At 43.6% G+C, this 24,782-nt stretch overlaps 1 protein-coding gene across 1 annotated transcript in view; it reads right to left on the bottom strand.

The window, feature by feature from the left end:
* Window positions 1-24,782, bottom strand: part of MAN2C1 (mannosidase alpha class 2C member 1) — a 75,517-nt gene that overhangs the window by 5,582 nt on the left and 45,153 nt on the right. The window contains exons 19-23 of the mRNA XM_075208169.1: window positions 24,422-24,526; window positions 24,178-24,334; window positions 20,422-20,565; window positions 17,792-17,901; window positions 6,135-6,214 (exon numbers count right to left, since the gene is read on the bottom strand). Of these exons, the coding sequence (XP_075064270.1) occupies window positions 6,135-6,214; window positions 17,792-17,901; window positions 20,422-20,565; window positions 24,178-24,334; window positions 24,422-24,526 (596 nt within the window). The remainder of the gene's footprint in view (window positions 1-6,134; window positions 6,215-17,791; window positions 17,902-20,421; window positions 20,566-24,177; window positions 24,335-24,421; window positions 24,527-24,782) is intronic.

The following is a 24,782-nucleotide window of genomic DNA, read 5'->3' as shown; positions in this document are numbered from 1 at the left end:
AAATCTGCACCAAGTAATGGCGCAAAGGGAGGCCCTTTAAGCATATCCAGCACCAGGTTGAGATCCCATGGTGCTGTAGGCGGAACATAGGGAGGTTGAATATGCAAGACTCCCTGAAGGAAAGTAGTAATATCTGGTAAATCCGCTAGTTTCAGATGAAAAAACACTGAAAGAGCCGATACCTGAACTTTTAGGGAACCTAACCGAAGCCCTGCCTCCAGGCCATCCTGAAGGAAAGCCAACAAGCGAGGGAGACGAAAGGAGGACGAGGGACATGTCCTATTTTCGCACCATCTGATGTAGGCTCTCCAAATCCGGTGATATATGCGAGCTGAAACTGGCTTTCTGGCTCGCATTAAGGTGTCTACTACTCTGGGGGAAAAACCTCTAGCCCTCCAGAGACTGGCTTCAACAGCCATGCTGTTAAACTGAGCTGAGGTAAATTCCAGTGACGGAAGGGGCCTTGCAGAAGCAGGTTGTCTCGTGACGGAAGAGCGATTCCCTGTCCTTCCGCCATAGAGATTATGTCCGCGTACCAGACTCGGCGCGGCCATGAGGGAGCCATCAGAATTACTGGCAGACCCCCCTGCCTTACTCGTCTGAGTACGAGAGGAAGCATGGGAATCGGAGGAAATAGGTATCCCAACCTGAATTCCCATGACATCGTCATGAAGTCCACTGCCACCGCTAAGGGGTCTCTTGCCCTTGCGCAGAACCTGTGAACCCTTCTGTTGTGTCTGGAGGCCATGAGATCTATGTCCGGAAGACCCCACCTCTGAACCAGAGACTGGAAAACTTCCGGATGGAGTGACCACTCCCCCGACATCATTTGGTTTCGACTTAAGTAGTCGGCCTCCCAATTTCTTATTCCTGGAATGTAAACTGCGGAGATTGCAGGGACATATTGTTCTGCCCAAACCAAAATTTGAGCAGCAATCTTCATTGCAGCTACACTCCTGGTTCCTCCCTGCCTGTTGACATATGCCACGGCTGTAGCATTGTCGGACTGGACTCTGACAGGGTGGTTTTGGAGGAGGGACTGGGCCCCCCGGAGGGCTAAAAGAATAGCCTTCCACTCCAGCACATTTATAGATAAGGCTGCTTCCTGAACCGACCAAAGTCCCTGGAGTCGGAGGTGCAGGATTACCGCCCCCCAACCCTTTAGGCTGGCGTCCGTCGTGGCTATGATCCATGAGCATGGAGCGAAGGACCTGCCCACCCTCAAGTGATCCAGGACTAGCCACCACTGGAGCGATTCTATCGTCCTTGGAGATAGAGATATTTTCTGGAGATCCAAGCGTAGGTGGGATCCTGACCATTTCTTCAATAGATCCCACTGAAAACATCGGGAATGAGCTCGACCAAATTGAAGTGTCTCGAAGGAGGCCACCATCTTTCCCAGCAGCCGCATGCACAAGTGCATTGAGGGGCTGGGAGAAGTCAAGACCTGAGTTGTTACACTCTGAATAGAACTGATCTTCTCGACGGGCAAGAATACCTTTTGCTGACTGGTGTCCATAATGAGCCCTAGGAAAACCATGTGTTGACACGGGACCATCTGAGATTTCTTCAGGTTTATTAGCCATCCATGGCCCTCAAGAACTGCCAAAGAGAGGGCTAAGTGATGACGTAAGCCAGTCTCCGAGGAAGATTTGATGAGCAAGTCGTCCAAAAAAGGTACTACCTGAACTCCCTGTAGGTGAAGACATGCTGCCATAACTGACATGATCTTCGTAAAAACCCTCGGCGCTGTGGAGAGGCCGAATGGGAGGGCCTGAAACTGATAGTGGGAGGATCCCACTGTGAATCTTAGGAGAGATTGATGGTGGATCCAAATAGGAACGTGGACTTAAGCGTCCTTTATATCTATGGATGCCAAAAATTGATCCTTCTCTAAGCCGTTTATCACTGACCTCAGGGATTCCATCCGAAACTTGTCCACCCTTAAGTGCACATTGAGGCCCTTTAAGTTTCAGATGGGCCGAAAGGAGCCGTCCAGCTTCTTGACTAGAAACAGGTTTGAATAGAAGCCCTGTCCTTTCTGGTAGTTTGGGACCCTGCAGATAACTCTTTGAGAAAGAGGAGAGGCAACACAATCTTGTATTGCCTGGCGTCTTGATGGATCTCAGAGTAACGGAGTTAAGAAGAAACGATGTGGAGCCGTGCCCAGCAGGTCTATCCTGTACCCCTCTGATATAATGCCCTGAATCCAAGGATCTTGAGAGGACGCTGCCCATTGTTCTTGAAATAAAGACAGACGTCCCCCCACTGGCGTCCCCTCCAAAAGAACAGGGTGGTCGTCAGGATGTAGGCTTCTCCTGGGTCTTGGAGGTATGACGCCTACCTGCAAACGAGGATCTCCCCCTGGCAGAGAAGCCTCGAGAATTGGGCTGCCTGCCTCTAAAGGACTGACCCCTAGGCAAGGAAGCCCCCTGAAAGGGCTAGCGAAAGGAGCTGACCCGAGGGTTATGGCTCCTACCAGTGCCGGATTAACCCGAGGTCTAACTGGGCTATAGCCCAGGGGCCTCGGGCATCCAGGAGGCCCATCAAAGTCCTAAGCAGCATTATTGATCGGTCCGGGGGCGGGGGCACCCCCAGCCCGATCAATGCTGCTGAGCACTGTCACTGTAGTCCTCCCTCACCGGCGCTCAGTAATCTGCTTACTGAGGAGATCTCGCGAGTGAACTCTCGCGAGATCTCCTCAGTAAGGAGCTTACATCGCGCCGGGGACGGAGGACTACAGTGACAGGTAAGCGCTTGGGGGGGGCCCACACGGGGTACGGGGGGCGGCGGGTGGCTCACATTGGGGGCCTCACGGGGGAATGGAGGCACCCTTAGCCCAGGGGCCTCCATTCCCTTAATCCGGCCCTGGCTCCTACTAGGGAATACCGGCAGGAAGTGCTTTTGCCCCCCGTTGCCTGTGAGATCAGGGTATCCAATTCCGGGCCGAACAAACCTGCTGCAGAAAAAGGAATATTTTCCACAGACTTTTTTGATTCCGCATCTCCTTCCCAGGATTTCAGCCATAACGTCCTTTTTGCAGAGATAGATGCAGCCTGAATAGAAGATGAAACGGCTGCTGTGTTCTGGGCCGCCTCATAAAGGTACCCCGATGCCTCCTTTAAATGCAAAGCCAGGGGAAGTAAGTCAGAGTCCTGTAGGGCCTCTGCTAACTGGTCTGCCCATGTTTCCATGGCTTTAGCCACCCAAGCTGAAGCAAAAGTGGGTCTAAAGGAAGAACCCGCAGCTGCAAATATAGATTTCAGCTGAGATTCTACCCTACGATCATTGACATCCTGCAGAGATGCTGAAGCCGGGGTTGGGAGTAAAGTGTGTTTGGCCAATCGGGCTATTGGAATATCGACCTTTGGAATAGTCTCCCAGCGGGCCACATCTTCCTCCTGTAACGGATACAGGGAGGAGAATCTTTTGGGTACAGAGAACCTTTTATCAGGCTGTTTCCAGGCTCCTTCAGCAATATCCTTAAGCTCTACTGAAGGTGGAATACGGCTAGCCTTTCTTTTGGCCTTCTTAAAGAGACTTCTGTCTCTAGGAGTAGGATCCTCCGGTTCTAAAGGTCCAAAGCTTGTCTTACTGCTAAAACCAAATCATTAATAAATTGGCTTTTAGAACTTTCTTCCTGACTCAAAGGTTGAACCTGGTCAGGATCAGAATTCATTTCCCCTTCGTCCTCTGAAAACTCCTCAGAGTCTGAAAGGACCGTAAGGGTATTATCAGACCTAGGATGCTTTCTTTTAGAAGGTGGGATGTTAGGGGATTCAAGTAACTGGTTTAGCTTATCCAAGTCCTTTATAAATGCTGTGGACCATGGCGGTTCTGTGGGAACAGGGGCCTGGACCATCTGTAAAGAGGAAGGCCCTGGCATAGAGGTTCCAATAGAACCTGTGGCAGTAGGGAGGCCCAGCTGTGTACTAGGATTATTAGCCACCGAGGTTACAACACTAGACCACAACTGATTGGATTGGCAAACCATCTGAGCTAAAGAGGAAACCGACTGTGATAGGGAGGCCACCCAGGCCGGTTCCTCCGTCGGTGGGGCTGACATTTGCTGGGTTTGCGCTGGTGGGACCTCTGCTTCGCAGACAGAGCATAGCGCCAACGGGTCCTTCTGGCCATTAGGTAATTTAACATGACATTTAGAACATGTAAAATATTTTGCAATAGGGCCCTTTCCCTTATCTGACATTTCTTAATAAAGGAAGGCACACCAAACACACAGACTAAAATTGTAAAATTTAGCCGAGTAGAGAGCGAGAGATATAAATGTGTGGAGAGAGAGATGTAAGCTACAAGTAATCAACTAATCTAGATATAAAGTTGTACTTGTAAAAATTTAAACACAAAATAATACCTAAGCAAGTAGAACTATAAAATAACCCCTACTAGCCCACTTGTACACAGCAGTACAGAATATGTGTTTAAATAAATCAAATACTTAGCCCATAGGCCAAACAGGGGAGAAGTCCAGCAGTAGTATCCTGGTGTCTGCTCCCTCAGCTCTGTTCTCTCTTCCAGGGCTTCTCCTTGGCGCCAGAAGACTGGAACAGACCATCTCTCTCTGTGGAAGGAGGGGGAGCTCTATTTCTTAGCTCCCCCCCTTTAGTATTGCTGCCTCTGCAGTGACTCTGTGGCCAAAAATAAAAATAAACAGAATTCTGTGGCAGAGTAGTGGAGACCTCCATGGGAGGTCTCCGCAGCGGAAGATACCCGATGCCCCTCCTATGCATGAGGGGGGATCCAGGTATAGCCCCCTTCTTTTTCTGAGCCCTTCCGAAAATCCAAGATGGCCGCCACCATATTAAACATCCGATAACCGGTGCTTTATGCCTGCAGTGGCAGCGCCGGTTATCGAGGAGGCTCCAGGAGTGACAGCGGTCCGTGAGACCGCTTGTCACTCCTAATTCAGGCACCCATTCTTCCTGTCCCTGTCAGTGAGAGCCGCTGGCTCCCATCTGACAGTGGAGTGCCTGCGCTGCTACTGCTGTGAGTGTGTTCTCTATAGTAGAACACACTCCAGCGCTGCCACCTGCAAAAAAAGTTTCTAAAAATTAAATAAAATAAATAAAAGTTTAAATTTACACTAAGCACTAAAAAACACTGCCCAACTCCGCGGGCACCTAAAAAAACTGAACAAGAGGGGGCAGGGGGATTGTAGAGGGGAGCGGTCTGTCGGCAGTACTAAAGTTAACTAGTTAGGTGCCAACTCCCCCAAGCTCCCTCCACAACCCCATGGTAAGCAGTGTCCCCCAGACTGGATGAAAGAGAAATTTGTGATGCTCACATCCGGCAGCATGTGTTGCCATTGAGGTGTGCATGACCAGATATGCTCATAGAGATTATTGATCTTTATGAGAGATGCAAAGTCTGTACACACTGACATTATATTTTATGCAGTGGCCAGATCAAAACACTACAAGCAACAATCAGGTCAAGCCACCACAAGAAACAGAATGTCAGTGGTTACAGATGTGTGTATTCCCCACAGAGATAAATGATCTCTGATGCTGTGGTCACCATATGGTAACCACACCCAGCCGACACCAGCCACCGGATGAAAGCTGAACACGATAAGCATTAGTTTGTCTAGCTAGTCTTCAGTGGCCCTCTAGTAACTTGTCTAAATAATGTGTGGCATTATGCTCTCTGTGGAGTCCATTATAATACACCTACTTAGAATTCAGGCTAAGAACTTTTATACCAACCACCTCAAGTGTCACACATTACATCATTTAAATAAATTCTCATTAAAGTCAAGTGACTTCTATAAACAGTTTGAGGACTCAATCACATAACACAACATCAGTACGATGCTTATTCATGAACATTCTACCTTTTGTCTTTTAACATGGTTTACAATGTTATTTCACTTCATCATAACCTTTGCTAGCAACCATAACTTATGGGAGAGGCATGCCATGCAAATGAATGGGAGGAAACAGATTCATTCAACGTCTAGTAGTTTAAATAAAAGGATGCTTCCACGCATTTAAGAGAGATGAAAATGGTAATCACAAAATTTCCTGTTTTAACTAGTACACATTTAAATTAATAAACATATTGTTCTGATTTTATGTGGAGATGGCAGGTCAAACAATAAAATATTAAATACATACTCTCATGGGGCATCAGTGCATAGGAAAACTCATGATGTCCAATATCAGCTGTGGCATCTGGAGACTTAGGAGCTCTCAGTCTGGTAGAAAACATGCAAAAAATATATATTGTTAACATAGATAAGACTTAATGGTTCAAAAGTTTGACTTATTATAACATCTCAACATGTGTTGTATGGAGTTAAATGTATAACATGTTTAGTATATAAGCTGAGTGGTTACTCTACTCGGTGGGGTACGTGATAGCAAAGACAGAAATTATGACACTATTTACACCGATATATTAATCACGACTGACCTAATTTCCGACCGTCAGCAAATTAGATGTCTTGAAATACTGACATAGAATAATTCCAGCAAACAAACATACAGACAGACTTGTAAGGGCGACAGCTCCATTCATGCTATTAAGAGGGCAATGCAAACACCTGCCCTCTGTATAATGTACAAGTCTTCCGAAAAACATTAGACAGCGCCCGGATATGGAAAGGTCTGCATGCCCCCCTTGGTCTCAGATAAAATATTTTGCTACGTAAAAATTCTGGTTTTATTCTTCAGAGTCACAGATTAACATTCAAGAAATCTCAAGCATTTGGTTTTAAAAAGAGAAAGAAATAGTTACTTAACAAACACTGCCTGCAACACCTACATAACAAAGTTTGCCCCAGCAGAAGAAAATGTGTGCACGGAACACCTTGTGGCCAGTTTGCGCAGCTGCTCAGCTAAAGCCAAAAGCCAAGGAGGGACAACATGAGCACAGTGAGCGTTTACTCTGAGGGGAGGTAATTGCCCAACCTCACATAGCCATCAGAAGAATGGCTGCCTTTATCTGACCCATGGAAAGCATGTAATGGACTAGTTCACTGCAAGTACATCCTTAAGATCCACACGAGGCTGAAGTGCAGACATTCTGCCTAAGATTTGGACAGAAGGAATGTTAAAAGATTTCCTAAGTGATATTTAAGTACAGAACTACATTACTGATGAAACACGCCTGTCCCCCTCTTGGATCATCGCCTTATCAGCTACACGCTCACTCCCAGCACTTTGACTTCTCTGCTGTCAAACTCTACCAAGCCTCCTCATACCCGCAGAAATCTTAACTCTATTAATCTTCAACAGTTTTCCACCTCTCTCCAAGACCTTCTTTCCCCAATCTCTACATTCTTCTCCCCAGATATGGCAGTATCTCACTTTCACCAAAGCCTAGCACCAGCCCTTGATCAAGTGGCTCCAGCAAATATTCATACTTCACATCGACTTCAATGTCAACCGTGGAACACTAATGTAACACGAAACCTTCAAAAACTTTCCCGTAAAGCAGAACGGCCCTGACATAAATCTCGAACCTCTAATGATTTTCTCACATATACTTCTATCTACCACTCCTATCAAAATGCTCTGGACACTGCAAACAAACATACTACCAACCTCTCATCTATGGACAGGCTTCGAGCCCCAAACGCCTGTTGAACACATTTAAATCTCTTCTCAACTCTCCCACCCCAAACCCTTAGACTACTATCAGTGCCCAGGATATTGCTTGCTACTTTAAGGACAAGATTGATAAAATCTGGCTACAAATGGTATTATCTTCCTTGAAAAGCAATCAGCTCAATTCCTTCCCAGCACCCTTTGACACCCTCTCTTCATTTGATCTCACAAATAAAGATGAAGTATATATTCTTTTCTTATATTCCTACTCTACCTCCTGTCTTCTTGATCCTATACCCTCAGAAATCGGTAAATCCCTGTCTCCTGTGCTCATTCCACCTATAACTAAAATCTGTAATCTCTCTCTCTCTATTGGTATCTTCCAGTCATCATACAAGCATGCAGTGATTTACTCCTATTCTGAAAAAAACAAAATTCTGACCAAACACTCTCTCAAATTACCGTCCCATCTCTCAGCTCCCTTGCCCCTCCAAGCTTCTAGAGACTTTCTTACACTCGCCTCACATGCTTCCTTTCCGCAAACAACCTAATAGATCCTTTTCGGTCAGGGTTTCACTCCCAACACTCCACAGAGACTACATTGACTAAGGTTGTCCATGCTTTGATCACTGCTAAAAACAAAGGCCATTACTCTCTTCTAATTCTTCTGGATCTCTCTGCTGCATTCAACACCGTGACCACTCTCATCATAATAACGCTACAATCCCTAGGTCTTCAAGACACACATCCTATCTTTTTAATCGCACTTTCAATGTTAATTTCTCTGGATCCACCTCTGTTCCACTTCCTCTATCAGTAGGAGTTCCACAAGGCTCAGTACAAGGACCTCTGCTGTTCTCCATCTATATCACTTCTCTTGGAAAACTAATAAGCTCCTTTGGATTTCTGTATCATCACTAAGTGGATGATACCCAAATTTATCTGTCCTCTCCTGATCTCTCGTCATCTGTGTTCTCTCGCGTTACGGACTGTCTTTTTGCCATTTCATCTTGAATGTCATCTCGCCAACTCAAATTCAATCTTTCAAAAACAGAGTTAATAATATTCCACCCACCAACAGAAGTTACCTACCTGACATTTCTATTTCTGTTGACAACATGAAAATAAATACCACCCCGCAAGCTTGCTGCCTAGGTGTGATCCTTGACTCACAACTATCCTTTGTTCCCCACATCGACTCGATATCTAAATCATGTTACATACATCTAAAAAACATTTCCAGAATACCCACATTTCTTACACAAGACACTGCAAAATCTTTAATTCCCACATTGATTATTGCAATTCCCTCCTTACTAGTCTTCCCCAAAACAGACTCAAGCGCCTACGATCTTGTCTGCAAGCAGCAGCCAGATTAATTTTCCTTGCAAATCGATCTTAGTCTACTGAGCCACTTTGTTAGTCTCTACATTGGTTGCCTGTTTTTTTTTTTACAGAATCAAATATAAAAATCTTCTATTAACATACAAGGTCATCAACAAAACTGCACCAACATACATCTCCTCACTTGTCTCAAAATATCTCCTAACTCGACAACTCCGTTCTGAACAAGATTTGCGTCTCTCATCACATCCTCCCACTCCCGTTTACAGGATTTTTTTCGAGCTGCACCCACTCTGTGGAATTCCCTCCCTGACACTATAAGACTTTCTTCTGGTCTACAAACTTTCGAGCGTTCTCTGAAAACCCACCACTTCAGACAAGCTTATAATATTCCTCAACCACCCTCTTAACCTCACTAGGTTACCCTATTACCACCCTTTACACAATTCACACAAGACACCAACCCTCTGACCCCAGACCAACATTGCTTTGTGACTGGATCACATAGCATACAAATCACTTTTTACTTTTGCAATCTGGCTGGACGAATATGCAGTATGTAGATTTAACCTCAAGTACCCGACTCCCATTGACCTATAGATTGTAAGCTTGCGAGTAGGGTCCTCTTGCCTCTTTGTCTGTTTTACCCAGTATTGCTCATTACTGTGTTTGTCCCCAATTCGAAAGCGCTATGGAATTTGCTGGCACTATATAAATAAATGTTGATGATGATGAAATGTTAGTTTACAGGACAAATCATATTTATCTCACTGAAGAGGAGGAGTCAAAAGGTAGACCAGGCAAATTTCAGAATGTTGATGGAAAAAAATAGCTTCCAGTGGCGACGAAAGTCACTGCAGACTGCTGCCACGTCAAACTGCTCATCAACTGTAGAGACTGGCCACATCACAGTCCAGTATCGACATTGAGTGTGACCACTGGACAGATAAGAAGCACTCAACTGCAAAGTTACAGTGTCTCTCTCCTCTGAAGGGGGATGGAGAGTGTACAACAGATAAGAAAGGGTCCTGTCCCATCTCCACAGTATTTTCCTATACAGAGGGTGCAGATGGAATTGTAGAAAGTAAGCAGCTTCCATAGTCACAATTATGCAGCTGATGCCACATTGTTGGAGAAGACAGTGCAACAGTGCAGTTATCTTGTCATGTAAAGGAAAACTCCCCTGCCCAATACAGATTATGCTCAGAGATTGGCACATGTGCAGTAAAGCACGGTTTGTGCTTTCATTTAAGGCTCCAAATTTTGCTATGAAGCCTGGTAATTCAGTCTTTCACCACTGCTTAGGGAAGTTCACCACTACGTTATGACGCCTGAACTCTACCAATGCCATCTCTGTGGAAGAGTATTTGTTCAAACCGTCATCCAGGTAGGGAAAGATGGAAATCCCCTGCCAAGGTGCCAAGTTATTATGAATTTAAAGGAGCTGAAACTTGAAATGGCTCTCACCAACAGCTAAATGTAGAAATTCTATTTCCCCTCCCTTATGGGCATAAGGAAATAGGTATCCTGAATGTCTATGGATGCCATGAAGTCCCTTGCTGCATCGTATAGACAACAGAGCAAAGGGACTCCATTTGTAATTTCTCCATTTGGAAGTTTGACTAAATGTCACAAGGTCTGCACAGCAATCCTTCTCACAGACTTAATAGAAGATTTGGATTATTCAGTGGCCTTGGAGTCTGCTCACTCTGTAGGGCAGCATGGTGGCTAAGTGGTTAGCACTTCTGCCTAACAGCGCTCTGGTCATGAGTTCAATTCCCGACCATTGCCTTATCTGTGTGGAGTTTGTATGTTCTCCCCATGTTTGCGTGGGTTTCCTCTGGGTACTCCGGTTTCCTCCCACACTCCAAAAACATACTAGAAGGTTAATTGGCTGCTATCAAAATTGACCTTAGTCTCTCTCTCCTTCTCTCTGTGTCTGTGTGTATGTGTATGTTAGGGAATTTAGACTGTAAGCTCCTATGGGACAGGGACTGATGTAAATGAGTTCTTTGCACAGCGCTGCGGAATCAGTGGCGCTATATAAACAAATGGTGCTGATGATGATGGTTTCTTTTTGCACTGGGATACCCTCATCTAAGATGGATTGTACGTATCCTGAGATAGGCTTCTGTGCGGAGCTATGAAAAAAATTTGGATTTCCGAGTTGGATGTCAATGAACCTGCTTTTGCCTAAAAAGATATCCCTGGGGACGTGGCCTCACAGCCATACTGAGAGCATACACATTACATTGGCTCCATGTTATTAAGGGCTTCTTTATCACTTTATACCCTTCTTTGGACCCCCATTGATAACCTTTGGGTCTGTGAACTACCCTGACACCTGGGCGCTGCCCTTTAACCAACAACCGGAGCTCCCCAACTGTCTGGGTCAGTTACACGCCTAGTGCGACCTGCATTGAGCCCGAATCCCCGGGCTCATGTTCCAGCCTCCTGGTCCTTGGACCCCCTTTAAACCCGTTCCTGAATTGCTGCATCTGGGGCTACATACAACGTCCTAAATAGCGTGGGGACCTACTGCGCCTGAAGTTAAAATCCCCCTGGAATGAGAACGAACTCATTCCTTTACTGTAGGAAATGGTGAGGGCACATTAACGACCGCTGTGATACAATCCTCTGCGCTGAAGAGCAGAGAATCCTACCTGAACACCCATGCAACCTACCTATACCTATACGTAGGGAATCCTACCTTCCTAGGAATTCTGGACCCCTGCTATCAAGGTATACTCCCCGGCTGGCGGCTATCTGCACCTCACCAAACCCTGCTGGGTTATCTAAACATACCCCAGGCTCAGGCGAATCTAATGTAAAGCACCTTCCTCGGCCCGGACCTGGAAGGATCCCGCTGATATTTTCTGTGACTAGTGTGTGGTTCCAATCCCTCTTCTTCCTTACTCTATCCCATTCCTCTTGGACGCGTGTGGGTTCCTTTACATCCACAATGTCCAACAAACCAAAGAAATCTTCTACCAATTTCTTTGGAACAAAGTCCAAAATTACTCTTCTACAAGCTGAACACAGTGAGGCATCGGAATCCCCCGCCCCGCAAATCCAGGCAGTTCAAGCAAGAACTCTCTAAAGCCGTCAATAAGTTCAAATCAGAGCTCGCCTCACTGGGAATCAGGGCGGATGCCCTGAAGACAAAAACAGATGACTTATGTCTCTCACAGTCTGTGTTGGATAATTAACTATCTTGCCTCCATGACGAAATAGAGGCCTTGAAGGAGAAACAGGAGGACCCTGAGAATCGCTCTCGACGTTAATTGTTGTTCAAGATTCAAAAGTATTTGACCTGCTGCCTATCCCGCCCTCCGTTCTCTTCCTCCTCCCACCCCTCCCTCATTTAATTATAATGTATATCGGATTTGGTTTCTACATATTACACCACACACTGTTCTCTCAGTTCATTATTGTTGCTGTCATTATACGGAGGAAAAACTCTTATAGTGGGTCCAAGGTCCCGGTCGAGTTCATTCTATTACTGGCTGTCCCTCTTTTCCTACTGGTTCTTCACTCTCTCAGTTGTGAGAAGACTTACCAATACCTTTCTCTCTGCTACTCTCTGTTTCTTGTGGTTTCCCCATCCTTCCTGCCCTGCCCCTCCCCCTGAATGTATATGGTCTAACTTGTTTTCCTATTGCAGCTGGCAGCTTGCCCCTCATCTAGAATCTGCACTTCAGTCGATGCCTTGGCCCTGAAACTCCTCTCGATCAATGTAAATGGCCTCAATTCCCTGCGCAAACACACCATAGTCCTGGGAGCCTGTAGTTGGGAAAAAGCAGACATCGTCTTTCTCCAAGAGACCCATCTCACAGGTACTCACACACAACTCCAGGGTAAACAGATTCACCAGGCCTTCTTTGCCTCAGTTGATTGCAAAAAAACGGGGGGTTGCCATTCTTATACATAGCAAGGTCCCCTTCCGACCCGCCTCTTCTTATGTTGACCCAGAGGGCGTTTCCTACTGGTACTGGGTACACTTTGTTCCACATTAATCACTCTAGTATCAATCTATGCCCCTAACCAGGGACAAGGCACCTTCTTTACCAAACTATTTAGACACATTGAGTGATTAGCCCAAGGTCATGTCATAGTGGGGGTTGCCTTCAATATCCTATTAGATCAACAGTTAGACAAAACTTCCACCTCCTCTCGAACACCATCTTCCCCACCCTTTAGAGACTCCTTGACCTTATTCACGTTTCTGAAACAGCACACCCTCTATGACACCTGGCGCCTTAAAAACTCTACTGCAAGAGATTACACTGATTTTTCAGCCCCTCACCAACTATACTCCCACATTGATATGCTTCATGTGTCTCAATCACTCATGACTAAGCTGGAATTACTCCTTTCTCATGGACAGATCATGCAGGAATGTATATACTTCTCGATATGGTACAACATTATCCACACACGTTGCGCCTGGAAGACTCCCTTCTATTAAATTCTACTGCTTTCGTTGACATTAAAACCGCTATTTCTAATTACATTCAAAAAAATTATCCCCAGAGGTGGTGCCAGGGGTCATATGGGAGGCCCATAAAGCAATTATCCAGGACCAGCTTATTAGCACCGCCTCACAAGCTAAGAAACATGCTGCCTTAGAAATATCTTCTCTTGAACAATGCATCACAGACCTGCTGACACAACATAAAATAAACTCTGACCCTTCCTTCTTAACACAGATCGAGTCACTGAAAGGACAATTGAACACGCTCCTTACTCGTAGAACTACCTCTCTCCTACAAAATCTTCAACAGCGGTTTTTTTATAAAATGGACAAAGCGGATTCAATGTTGGCCAGACAGCTTAGACAGAAGCGCACTTGTGCTCTGATTGATAAGATACATAAGAAATCCACCAACTCCATTACTTATGACATAGTCAATGAATTTAAAAACTTCTATACCTCTCTTTATAATCTTCCTTACTCCCTTGAATCATATCTAGTTGATACCCCACTACCTAAACTTACCCTCTCCCAACTCTCTACACTCAATGCCGATATCACTTCTGAAGAAGTCTTAGCAGCCATAAAGACCCTCAAATCCTCATCAGCTCCTGGTCCTGAAAGGTTTACAGCCCAATATTATAAGAAATTCGCTGGGGCACTTTCCCCTCACCTTACTTCCCTCTTTAACCAAATCCTAGAGGGGGCATCTTTTGACCTAGCTACCACCCAAGCTAATAATGCAGTTATTCCAAAACCTCACACAATGCGCTGGGTACCGACCTATCTCTTTACTTAATGTCGACTTAAAGCTCTACTCCAACACTCTGGCCACTAGATTAAACCCCTTCCTCTAGATCCGGATTCATCCAGATCAAGTTGAATTTATTGCAGGAAGACAGGCACCAGACAACACCAGGAGGGCTATCGATCTAATCCATTCCATACATGTCGGCAAAATGTTCATGTATGGGATCCTTGGATCGATGGGCTTCTCCGGTAAATTTTTTGAAGGGTGTCTCCACCTTATAGCGCTCTGCCATAGTTTCAGCTAATGGGTACACTTCATCGCCCTTCAATATCTGGAATGGTACACGTCAGGGATGGCCCCTCTCCCCACTTATTTTGAATTAGTTATTGAACCCCTAGCTGCCAGGATCCGTGTTAATAGGGTGATTTTAGGTGTCCGTTTGGGTAACAGACCATAAAGTGGCCCTCTACATGGACAACATTCTGCTGAGTTTCTCTCAACCCATCACCCCCCCCCCTTTCAGAACTATAAACCTATGACTATTTTTCGGGATATAAAATGAATCCCGATAAAACCGAGACGCTGGACTTCTATATTCCTTAATCAGACAAATCTCTGTTAGAACAACAATTTCCCTTTAACTGGCAGCTACAAAAACTGAAATACTTAGGTGTTTTCTTAACTCAGCGCCATCACCAGCTCTTTCAAGCCCCAAACCCTCTCCAAAGTGAAGTCTGACCTTCAATCCTGGTCTCATCAATATATCTCCTGGATAGGACGCATTAATGCAGTAAAAATGACCATTCTCTCAAAATTGCAATATCTGTTCCAAACCCTCCCTATTCGAATCCCTCCCTATGTGTTCCAATACCTCCAATACATTACCTCTAAATTTATCTGGGCGGGCAAACGACAACGAATAAGGCTGCGAGTCCTTCAGAGATCCTCTCGGGGTGGTGGCCTTGGAATACAGAATTTCAAACACTATTATTTATCTGTCCATATCGCTCAATGTGTCTTATGGTGTGGCCACATGGCTCCAGTGTATGGATATCTGTTGAGGCTGAAGGTCTGGGTCTAACTCACCCCTGCTACCCTCCTCTGGCTCCCACGAGCTTGCCACCCCAAACGAGTACTACCTCATCAGACAGTCGCACACTCCCTAGAAATTTGGGACTTCGCATACAGACAATATGGTCTCTCCAAGCACCCCTCTCTGATTATCCCTTTATTCAACTCACCAGAATTCCCACCGGGTTTGGAACCCTCCGAATTCTTTGCATGGCACTCTTGGGGTGTCTGTTATGTAAATAATATATCCCACTCTTCCCTTTTTCCACAGTTCCTTGATATTCAAGCAGCTATAGAAATCCCATCTAAATATTTTTACCGGTATCTAAAAATTTGCAACTTCCATACTTCTATCAAAACGCGCCTCTCTGCAAGCCCACTCACTACAGTTGAAGTGATGTGCTTGCGCAGAGCATCCATGCCTGGCTTAATTTCCACTATATATTCTGAGCTCTCTTGCGTATCCGATTCCGCTCGGGACCCCCACGAGTTGGCATGGGAAAGAGATTTGGGTAACTCCTTAGATGACGAAGACTGGGCTGATATAAGAGAGAATGCTGCCTCCAGGTTCATGTGTGTTAAAATCAAAGAAAACGTATATAAGCTCTTGAATAGGTGGTATTGCGCCCCGGCCTGGCTTTACAAGTGGTTACCTGATGCCTCAGATCGTTGCTGGCGTGGGTGCTCTGGGGTGGGCATGTTTCTTCATATCTGGTGGGAATGCGCAAAACTAATCCAATTTTGGCGTAACATTAAAAACCTAAATTCTATCCCTGATTTAAATTGACGTCCCACTTGATCCTAAATTCTTTTTTTGCCCCTCGGATTTCCTCCTGCGACGCGTCATCAAAAAAAATTAGCACATCATATAATCTCAGCCGCCACATGCCAAATCACAACGGACTGAAAACAAGCTACAACCCCCTCCCTTCAAGCTATTATCAAACGAGCATGACATGTTCACCGTATGGAATTTATGTCAAGCATAATCAATAACTCCTCTAAGTCCTTTGACAAGGTCTGGGATACTTTGTTGTCCATTTTTCAATACCGCTCACCCCTTCCATAGCATAACTAGAGCTATTGGCCTCTGAATATCCCGACCAAACGCCCCCCGGTAGCCCTAGCCACACCGCTTACTTCCCTCCTCCAACTGTTTCTGTCCCTTTTCTCTCCTTTTCCGCCCTCATATTCCTCTCTGTATCTTTCTTCACTCTTTCTCTATTCACTTTTCCTGTAACAAAATTCTTTGAAAAACTATGGTCCTTTTAATTGGTTTATCCACATCGGTTTACCCTACAACATGCTACAACTATGTTGACCCTGTCATAGCTGCTGACAGACTCTTGTTAATGATGTACCATGCTCTGTTATATGTTGTTAATGATCTTGAATAAACAAATCTTTCAAAGAAAAAAAAGCTATCCCTGTAAAGGGGAGTGTAAACAGCAATTTTTTTTGAGTTACTATTCCTTCTTGGGCCACTAACTTCAATATTCAATGTGTCGAGGTCCATAAAAAGCAGGTCCATGAAGCTTCCACAAATTGTCCGGCCTGTTGGAGCAAAAAATCAGGTTGTGAAAGATCTGGTAGACCTAGCTGAAGATCCTGAACTCCACTCAATAGCCTTTGCCACTCAGGTAATGGAGGAGCAGTCCATCAGTTGGCTTTTTAAAGGATGCGGAACCTGGAATTTGGGGGTTGTCTGGTTTCATAAGATACAGATTGAAGCATCTATTTGGGGTCAAGCAGGTATGGATATCTTCCAGCAAGAAGAAAGTGTCCTAGAAATCCCTGTTTTTTTTGTTTTTTTTTTTATCATTTTAGTGAATTTTTTTCACATTATTAAAAAACCTTAACAACATTCAATTAAAGCTAAACCCATGCAGGGGTAGTAACAGTGTTATAAAATGAGAGCTGCTAATGTAGGCTTCCTGTTCCTGTCATCTCTCTAGACCTTACAACCCTGCATCTTCATACTCCTATGAAGGAAGTAGGAGAGGGAGAGAAGGGATAGAGGAAAGTCCTATGTCTGGACTGGACAGTGGAGGGAGCGACCATAATCTATTTTCAGCCACACGGGTGTCATGAAGAACCTGAACCACAAAATGAAAGAAATATAAGACACTGGATCTACCCATGGCCATAACCTCCTTGCCAAGGTCAATCGCAAACAGAGGTCCCTGGCTCTAGGTACATTTTTGGTTGTTCAAGTGATCTGCCCCTGTGCATGATGCTTAACGGTTATTCCCTTTCTCCCTTAGCTAACAGAGATTCAAAGGTATATCATATTTTGTCTTTGTATTTACTTTTTTTCAATCACGTTGTTTATTATGTTGCCGAGATACTCTGAAGGAAAACTTCAGGCAGAATAATAGCGCTACATGGTCTAAATTCTAATATGGGAGCATCACATTGTACTATTATCCAATCAGCAGCGTATTTAGAATCCAAACAAATCTGCAGAAAGCTGAAGTGACACTTGCTTAGAGATCTCATTTAAAGAATTATATTGATGTTTAACGTATAAAAAGACTATATAATTTTTAAAAATATATAAAAACCAAGAATGACATAACTCACAAGGAAAGGCTCAGAACATTCCCAAGTACTGAACAACCATATTTACAGTCATTTAGCACAGCCACTCCAAAGCCATACTCTGACAGATCCATCCAGCGGTGAGCCCAAACCTGCAGGAGAAAAATAAGGCTGAATGTATGTATACATACACATATATAACTAGCATGAGATGTAATGCTCCAAATCTTGATACATTATGCAACAGTCTTTACAAAGGCAGTAAGAGCCATTAGAAATTGTGCTTTTTACCTGCATTCTTTTAGTGCACAATACACATAAATGTTACCACTACACATGCATTGCTATTACGTTGCATTTCCACACCATGCTATTTTTTGCCTTTTATCCATAGGAACAGATTTTTAAAAAAAATGGATAAATTGGTATGCTTTCTTATGCATTTCAAGGGAGTTTAAATACATTTTATTTTTATTATCTAAAATATTATGGGAAAACTATCTAGAAGACAATATTAAATACAACTTTCATATTGTCAGAACTTTATAGATATACCACCAAAAGTGCATAGTAAACACAGAAAATGCTTCAGAAATGTATTGATTACCTTTTTATTTATTTAGTACAAATTCATGAAATGGAATTTGATGTCTGTGTGCATTTGCTTATATACGTGTTTTTTCAAAATTTGATTTGACCTGTCCCCACTATGAAGAAAATAGAAAAGGGTGCTCTACACCCAGCACTCTCATGCTACCTAAATTCGGGAGGCGATTTATACAGGTTGGATACGATGTGGCAACGGTGAATACATCGACAGTGTAAATGTCGACATATTCATTCTGTTGACATGGTTAAAATGTGACATTGTGATTGTCGACAGTAGTAATGTTGACAGTCACAATGTTGACATTCAAAGGGCAATGCCAGAAGCAGCCCCCCATTACAACTGCCGGGACTGGTGCTAAATCGTTATTAAAAAGCAAACAAACCACACACATTAATCCCACCACCCCCCCCCCCCCAACATATTAACTCTAGTGCTGCCACAATACAGCCATATTAATTCACTTTACTAGCATGGATCCTGGGATTAATTTTACCATTTTCTTTTTGTGAACAAGCACGGATAATGGGAATTAATACAAATGAAGAACTTGGATGCTGGCGAGTATTACTGTTTTTTTTTGGGTTTTTTTCTCCCAATAAAATTATTTTGACAACGAGGTGTGTGGTTTATTTACAATTTGTCTTGGTGCACTACAGGTCGCAGTGGGCTCTGGGTGCCAGGACATGCTAGTACTTGTGGTTCCCCAAGTGTCAGCATGCACTTGCAGCCATGGCTATGCTGGTACTTGCAGTACTACAAGTACCAGCATGTCCAAACTGTTAATGGCAGTCTGAGCTTGCTGGGTCCTGTAGTGCACCAGGGACAAAATGGTGTCTTTAACATTAAATATTTTTTTTATTACTCCACACCCACCGCTCAAGGGTGTGGAAAGAGCCCTAGTGCTTTTTGTTTTTGCAGACCCCAGCTCCCTAGGGAATCCAACCCGGGCTGACCAATCTGGGGCTGGTTGTCATTAGGGCAAGGGGACCCCACACTGCAAGTTTCCCTGCTATAGTTCCACCAGCCCTGGCTGGCAAAGCCTAGTGTTGTTTCTAGTAAAATCGGGGGTTAAAGCTTTACTTGCAATGTTTGTGTTTTGTTTTTTATTAATATAAAGTATTTTGTGCCGGACCTGCGCGGGTCTGGCGGCTATAATGGTGGCGAGTCCGGTTGCTGTAATGCTGGCATTACCCTTTGAATGTCGACATTACATTACAGTAGTAATGTTGAAAATCACAACATCACCATTTTAAACATGTCAACAGAATGAAAAGGTCAAACCTGCCTTTACAAGCCAGCGCCGCTTTAAATTTGAGCTGTAAATTCGCCGATTTCCAGCGAGTTGAAAAAAAACGGACTTTCATACATTTACCCCCCAGTGTAAATTAAGATGTAGTAATTCTGGCAAGAGTGATAGTTATACTGTTGATGCCAAAATGGTGATATAGTGTAAATGTTGACCTTTTCATTCTGTTGACATGTTTAAAATGGTGACGTTGTGATTTTCAACATTACTACTGTAATGTACCGGACTTTCATACATTTACCCCTGGGTGCTCAAAGAGTAGAAGGACTGAAACCGTGCAGTCTTTTCAGTAGCACTGAACTGGGAAGCTATATTTTGTGCTATTGAAGAATCCAGGACATAATTAGTCCTTCTGTGCTGTACGATTATTGTATTGGCTTCTGGTAACTTCCGGCAAGGAAGCAGGAGGAATTAAGGCCAGGTTCTCCCCCTTATTGAACACAATGGATAATCCTAAATGCATAATTTAACACCATCGTCTAGAAAAGCCAATGACATTATGCACTCTCCTGCCAGGAACACCTGCTGCTTCATGCTCTCACATTCAACAATGTTAACAGATACTTTCAGCTGGGGGAAGTCCAACTCCTTAAGCTGCAATAAAAGGAATAAAATGCAGCTCTCTACTGAGACACAAAATAAAATAAAAGCCAATGAAAGACTGCAATACTATGCCACACATCTTGTAGCAGGCAATAAAACTATTGCTTTCAAAACACACAGCATTAAGGATCCCATCAGTATAAAACCTCAAACCTCATATCGGGCCCAGTCCCAGGAAGTATTACGATGAGTTGGTCTTTGCAGGTGTCCAAACTGAATCTCATACGTCGCATTTCTACTGTGAACCGTTGTTGGGAATTCAACTTTCAAGAACTTATGAGCCTCATTCCAGATGACCTGTTGAGAAACAGATATTCTTTAGAAGCAGAGAATCCAAGCATACATGTACTATGGCAAAGACATACTTAAATTTATCTCAGGACAGTGTAGAACAGAAATCTATCTTGAATATAAAATAGTACTGTTGCTGTGATCATACGGATAGGAGGATTTTTATACTTACGATAAATTCTTTTTTCCGAGTCAATTTGGTGGACACTGCTACCATAGGATGAGGGGAGCTAAGAATTGGCACTTAAACAGTTAATTATTTGTTTAGTCTACAGACAGACTCCTCCCCTCTGCAACCTCCTGTATCCTCAGTGTATTTATAAAGCCCCAAGGAAGGGTAAGACAACAAAGAAAAGAGCAGAAGGGAGGCAACACTGTCTCCTCCAGATAGACTCAGAGAAAAGGATTTATCATAAGTATAAAAATCCTCCTCTCTTTCATCCTATCTGGGGGACACTGCTACCATGGGGACGTTCTAAAGCATCCCCCCTAAGGGAGGGACAGCTCTTGCCTTCAGATCAAGGGTTGCTGTGGATGGTTCCACCCTGGCCTATCACACTGGGCAGAGCTGCAGGTAGCGGGCAAAATGTTGGCACTGTAATGCTGGGTGCACCTCAGATCAACCAGAGAATGGATTAGATTTGGGTCTCATCTGTAGGTCACAGGAAATTACAGCAGGGTAAGTAGTCGTCAAAACAGGTTCTTGAAGCAAAAGATGGTTTATTAGCTCAAGTAGTTCTAACAAGGACAGTTCACACGCCAGTCTGTGGTACTAGCGATCTTTCCAGAAGTACAGATGGTACAAGAATGATATATTACATGCTCAAACAACTCTTTTTTTTATACAGTTCTGACATAACTTCTTGCAGGGGGTAAGGCAGCCCCCTGACCCGAGATGGTTCCGCAATGTCTGAGCTATTTTTATTATCAGGATATGATATCTTTTCCCAAACATGGATTTACATGCAATGCAAAGCTAACAATATTTACACTTACCTGTGATATCCTAAACCTTGCTGTGATTTCCTGCATCATGTTTTATAAACAGAGGAAATCTAACAGCAAGTCTAATTAAACCCTCCTGTGCCTTCAGGTGTGTTGGACACACACACACATCAAAAGGTCTAATTAACATAAGATTAACATGGGGCCCTTTCTCCAGACAGTTGCAGAATACACATTTCCTCCACTCTATTGCCAATGTGGGAATTCCGAAAGAAAGGTTACAAAACCCCAAACAAGTAATCTCCCACATAACACATCCCAATGTAACAAGATAGGTGCATTTGCAATTATACATTGGTGCCTGTACCTCTAACTGATGTACATTTCTACAATAAGTTATTTATTTCTACATGATCCAGCCACACTTATAGACAATCTTTTAGGATGAGAGAGGTACTTAGCCCTCCTAGCTGGCCAAGAACCCTCTGAGAAGCGTGAGGAGGAGAGGAGAGCAGTATGTGTGTAGCATGGAGAATGTACAGCTTGCCTCAGTAGCTGATAACAGGCAGTTGCCATTTTCCCGCACTTTTCAGAGACACACCAAATCGACACTTTCTGTAGGGGTGTCTTTTTTTTATGCTTCTCCATGTTCGTCCAATATCCGTTATGGCGTGCTTGTCTTGTTATCAAGCAGCCTAATTGTACCACTTGTCTCTCTGGCTCTGGCTGATGCGCTGATTTCTATATAGAAGTATGCAGCGCCCATTAGTCCATCAGTGACAGTGGGCGGTCGAAGTCTCCCCCTCTCATTATCAGGGAACTTGGTACCGTCCTAAAAATGGTGGCCTGCAATGGGATCACGACACTCTCTGCTGACTAGCAACGCCAGTCATCCTCCTGTCAGGTCAGACTGCTGTCACTTCTTACAGTGATCTGTAGTACCAGAACCGTCCATGCTCTGGCAATTCAGCATCCGGTCCGGGGTCCTGTGTGGAAATATGTTTCCAACACAGCCCCAGTAAGAAGCAGCACTGTGATACCTGCCCCGTATCTTAAGTAAAGAAAGATGAAATAAATGAAAATAAAATAAGCTTCCATAAGTCTGTAAGTAAATGCTGTTGAGCAGCACCCAGTAAGTCCAACTCCTTGGGCACTCAAATTACACTGAGGATGCAGGGGAGCTTGCAAAAGGAAGGAGTCTTTCTATAGGTTAAACAAATAATTAACTGTTTACGTGCCAACTACTAGCTCCCCTCATACAACCCATGGCAGCAGTGTCCCCTAGATAGGATGAAAGAGAAATAGTGTTTGTACTTTATTAAGTCTGCACTACATTTTTAACATGACCTTTGGATTGTCAGATACATGGAAAACCATTTTACCATGCACAGAGACATTTGTGAAATGGGTGAAATTGTTTGCACAATGTGAATTATGAAAAACAGGCATTTCAAGGTTAAATGTAAGGATAATAGGAATACATTAGCCAATAAAAATATTGCTTTGATATTTATTAATAGATATTTATATAGCGCCTTCATATTCCACCATGTTTCAAGGAGAATATTTAATCATTCACATTGGTCCCTGCCCCACTGGAGCTTATGATCTTTAAATCTTTACTCCCTACCACAAGGACACACACACACGGGTTAGTTTTGTCAGAACTCAATTAACACACCAGTATATCTTTGAAGTGTAAGATATAAAAACAAAGGACCTTGAGAAATTCCACACAAACATGGGGAAACACACTAACTCCACAGCAATACTAACCACTGTGCTAACCTAAGCTCATGTGACATATCCAGCCTACGGATGTGACACAGAAATAAGCCCCGACAAACGGAATTGCATTGTTGTATCAAGTATGTCGAGCCAAATGCTGTTGTAGCAGCGATTTTGGGATTGCCAACTTTAATGAATTTAAAAAGTGTATCTGCTGCTTACACACAGCGTAGGCAGACATTAGCTAGACTGAACAGACATTCAATTCATTATGAACCTGATGCACCAATGAGGTACAAGGTACAATGTTCCTCAGTGGATGTCACCAGTTACCAGTACTATCTATAGGCTACATTTTCATGAATATTGGGCTAGCCCACAGAATTAATGCTTCCATTGTCTGTAGGTGACAAGCGTACTTTACATACAAATGAAAGTGAGAAATCACCAAGAGACAAACTATATTACAGGATGTAGAAAAAACCCTCAAAGTAACTTTACTTGTTGGCAAAGTACTATTTATTAGTTTAAACAGTTCCATGTAATGCACTCAAGTATGAAAAGCTAGAACACAGGAGTTCATTTACCAAGCATGCTTGTTAGGCACAACAATAAAAACTGTTTAATTTTGCACCAGTGTGCCTCAAAGGTCAGCTCTGTTGTTCTCTCAGTAAAATATGAAGAGGTGCAAAGTGCAAAAACGTAGCATAATAAGCATACTTGCACAAAACGAGGTGTACAGAACAAAGGTGCTTTTGGGACGAGGAGTGAACATTTTGTGCTTTGTAACGGACATCCACTGAAGTCTACTTACACAACACTACACACGGTCAGTGATCCCAAACAAGACAAAGCCAACAGGGACCGTTTGGGTACGGGCAAACTAGTACTTGAGGGAAACTGAAAGTTCAAGAGTAAAGTTGGTTCTGTAAATCTACAATATACCTTAGTGTTAAATCGGATGTATGGACTTGAAGCCTCCATTATTATCTCCTGCTTGATAGTACTAGTCCCACTGATTGTCAAAGAGAATGTGACAACGCCTCTCATCCCCCCACTGCTACTGATCTCTAGTTTATTCAAGGGGTTTGAAACAGGTCTCCTGCAATCAGAAAGTGAAGTGTCAAATGACAATGTACAGTAACAGTGAGGGTTACAGTACCAAGGCAACATCATTATTCCACCTTACCTGGTCTCCAGGTGATAATCCATCACATCCCAAGCATCCCAATATAAGGGAATATCATCAAACATTACAAACTGATTCCCATAACTGGTTTTAGGGATAGATTCTCTGAAACAACATATATTAAGAGGTACATATAAAACATGTAAATAAAGGTTCATTGCACACTGCACATGTTAGTTTTACCCTACCAAAAGTTTGATGAACAGTCAATATATATTTTGTAACCCAAAAATACTTCAAACATTTCATTTGGAGATTATTTTCTTTAGGTTACTGTTAATTTTCTCACAAATAACAGAATAAAAGTGTGGTATCTTAATTCAAACCATTAGGCTAAAGTAACAATCACTTTTATTCCCCA

The sequence above is a fragment of the Mixophyes fleayi genome, chromosome 4, assembly GCF_038048845.1.
Source record: "Mixophyes fleayi isolate aMixFle1 chromosome 4, aMixFle1.hap1, whole genome shotgun sequence".
In the NCBI taxonomy this organism is placed as follows: domain Eukaryota; kingdom Metazoa; phylum Chordata; class Amphibia; order Anura; family Limnodynastidae; genus Mixophyes; species Mixophyes fleayi.
Note: the sequence above shows the minus strand (reverse complement) of the source record. Positions and strands in the feature narration are given on the sequence as shown.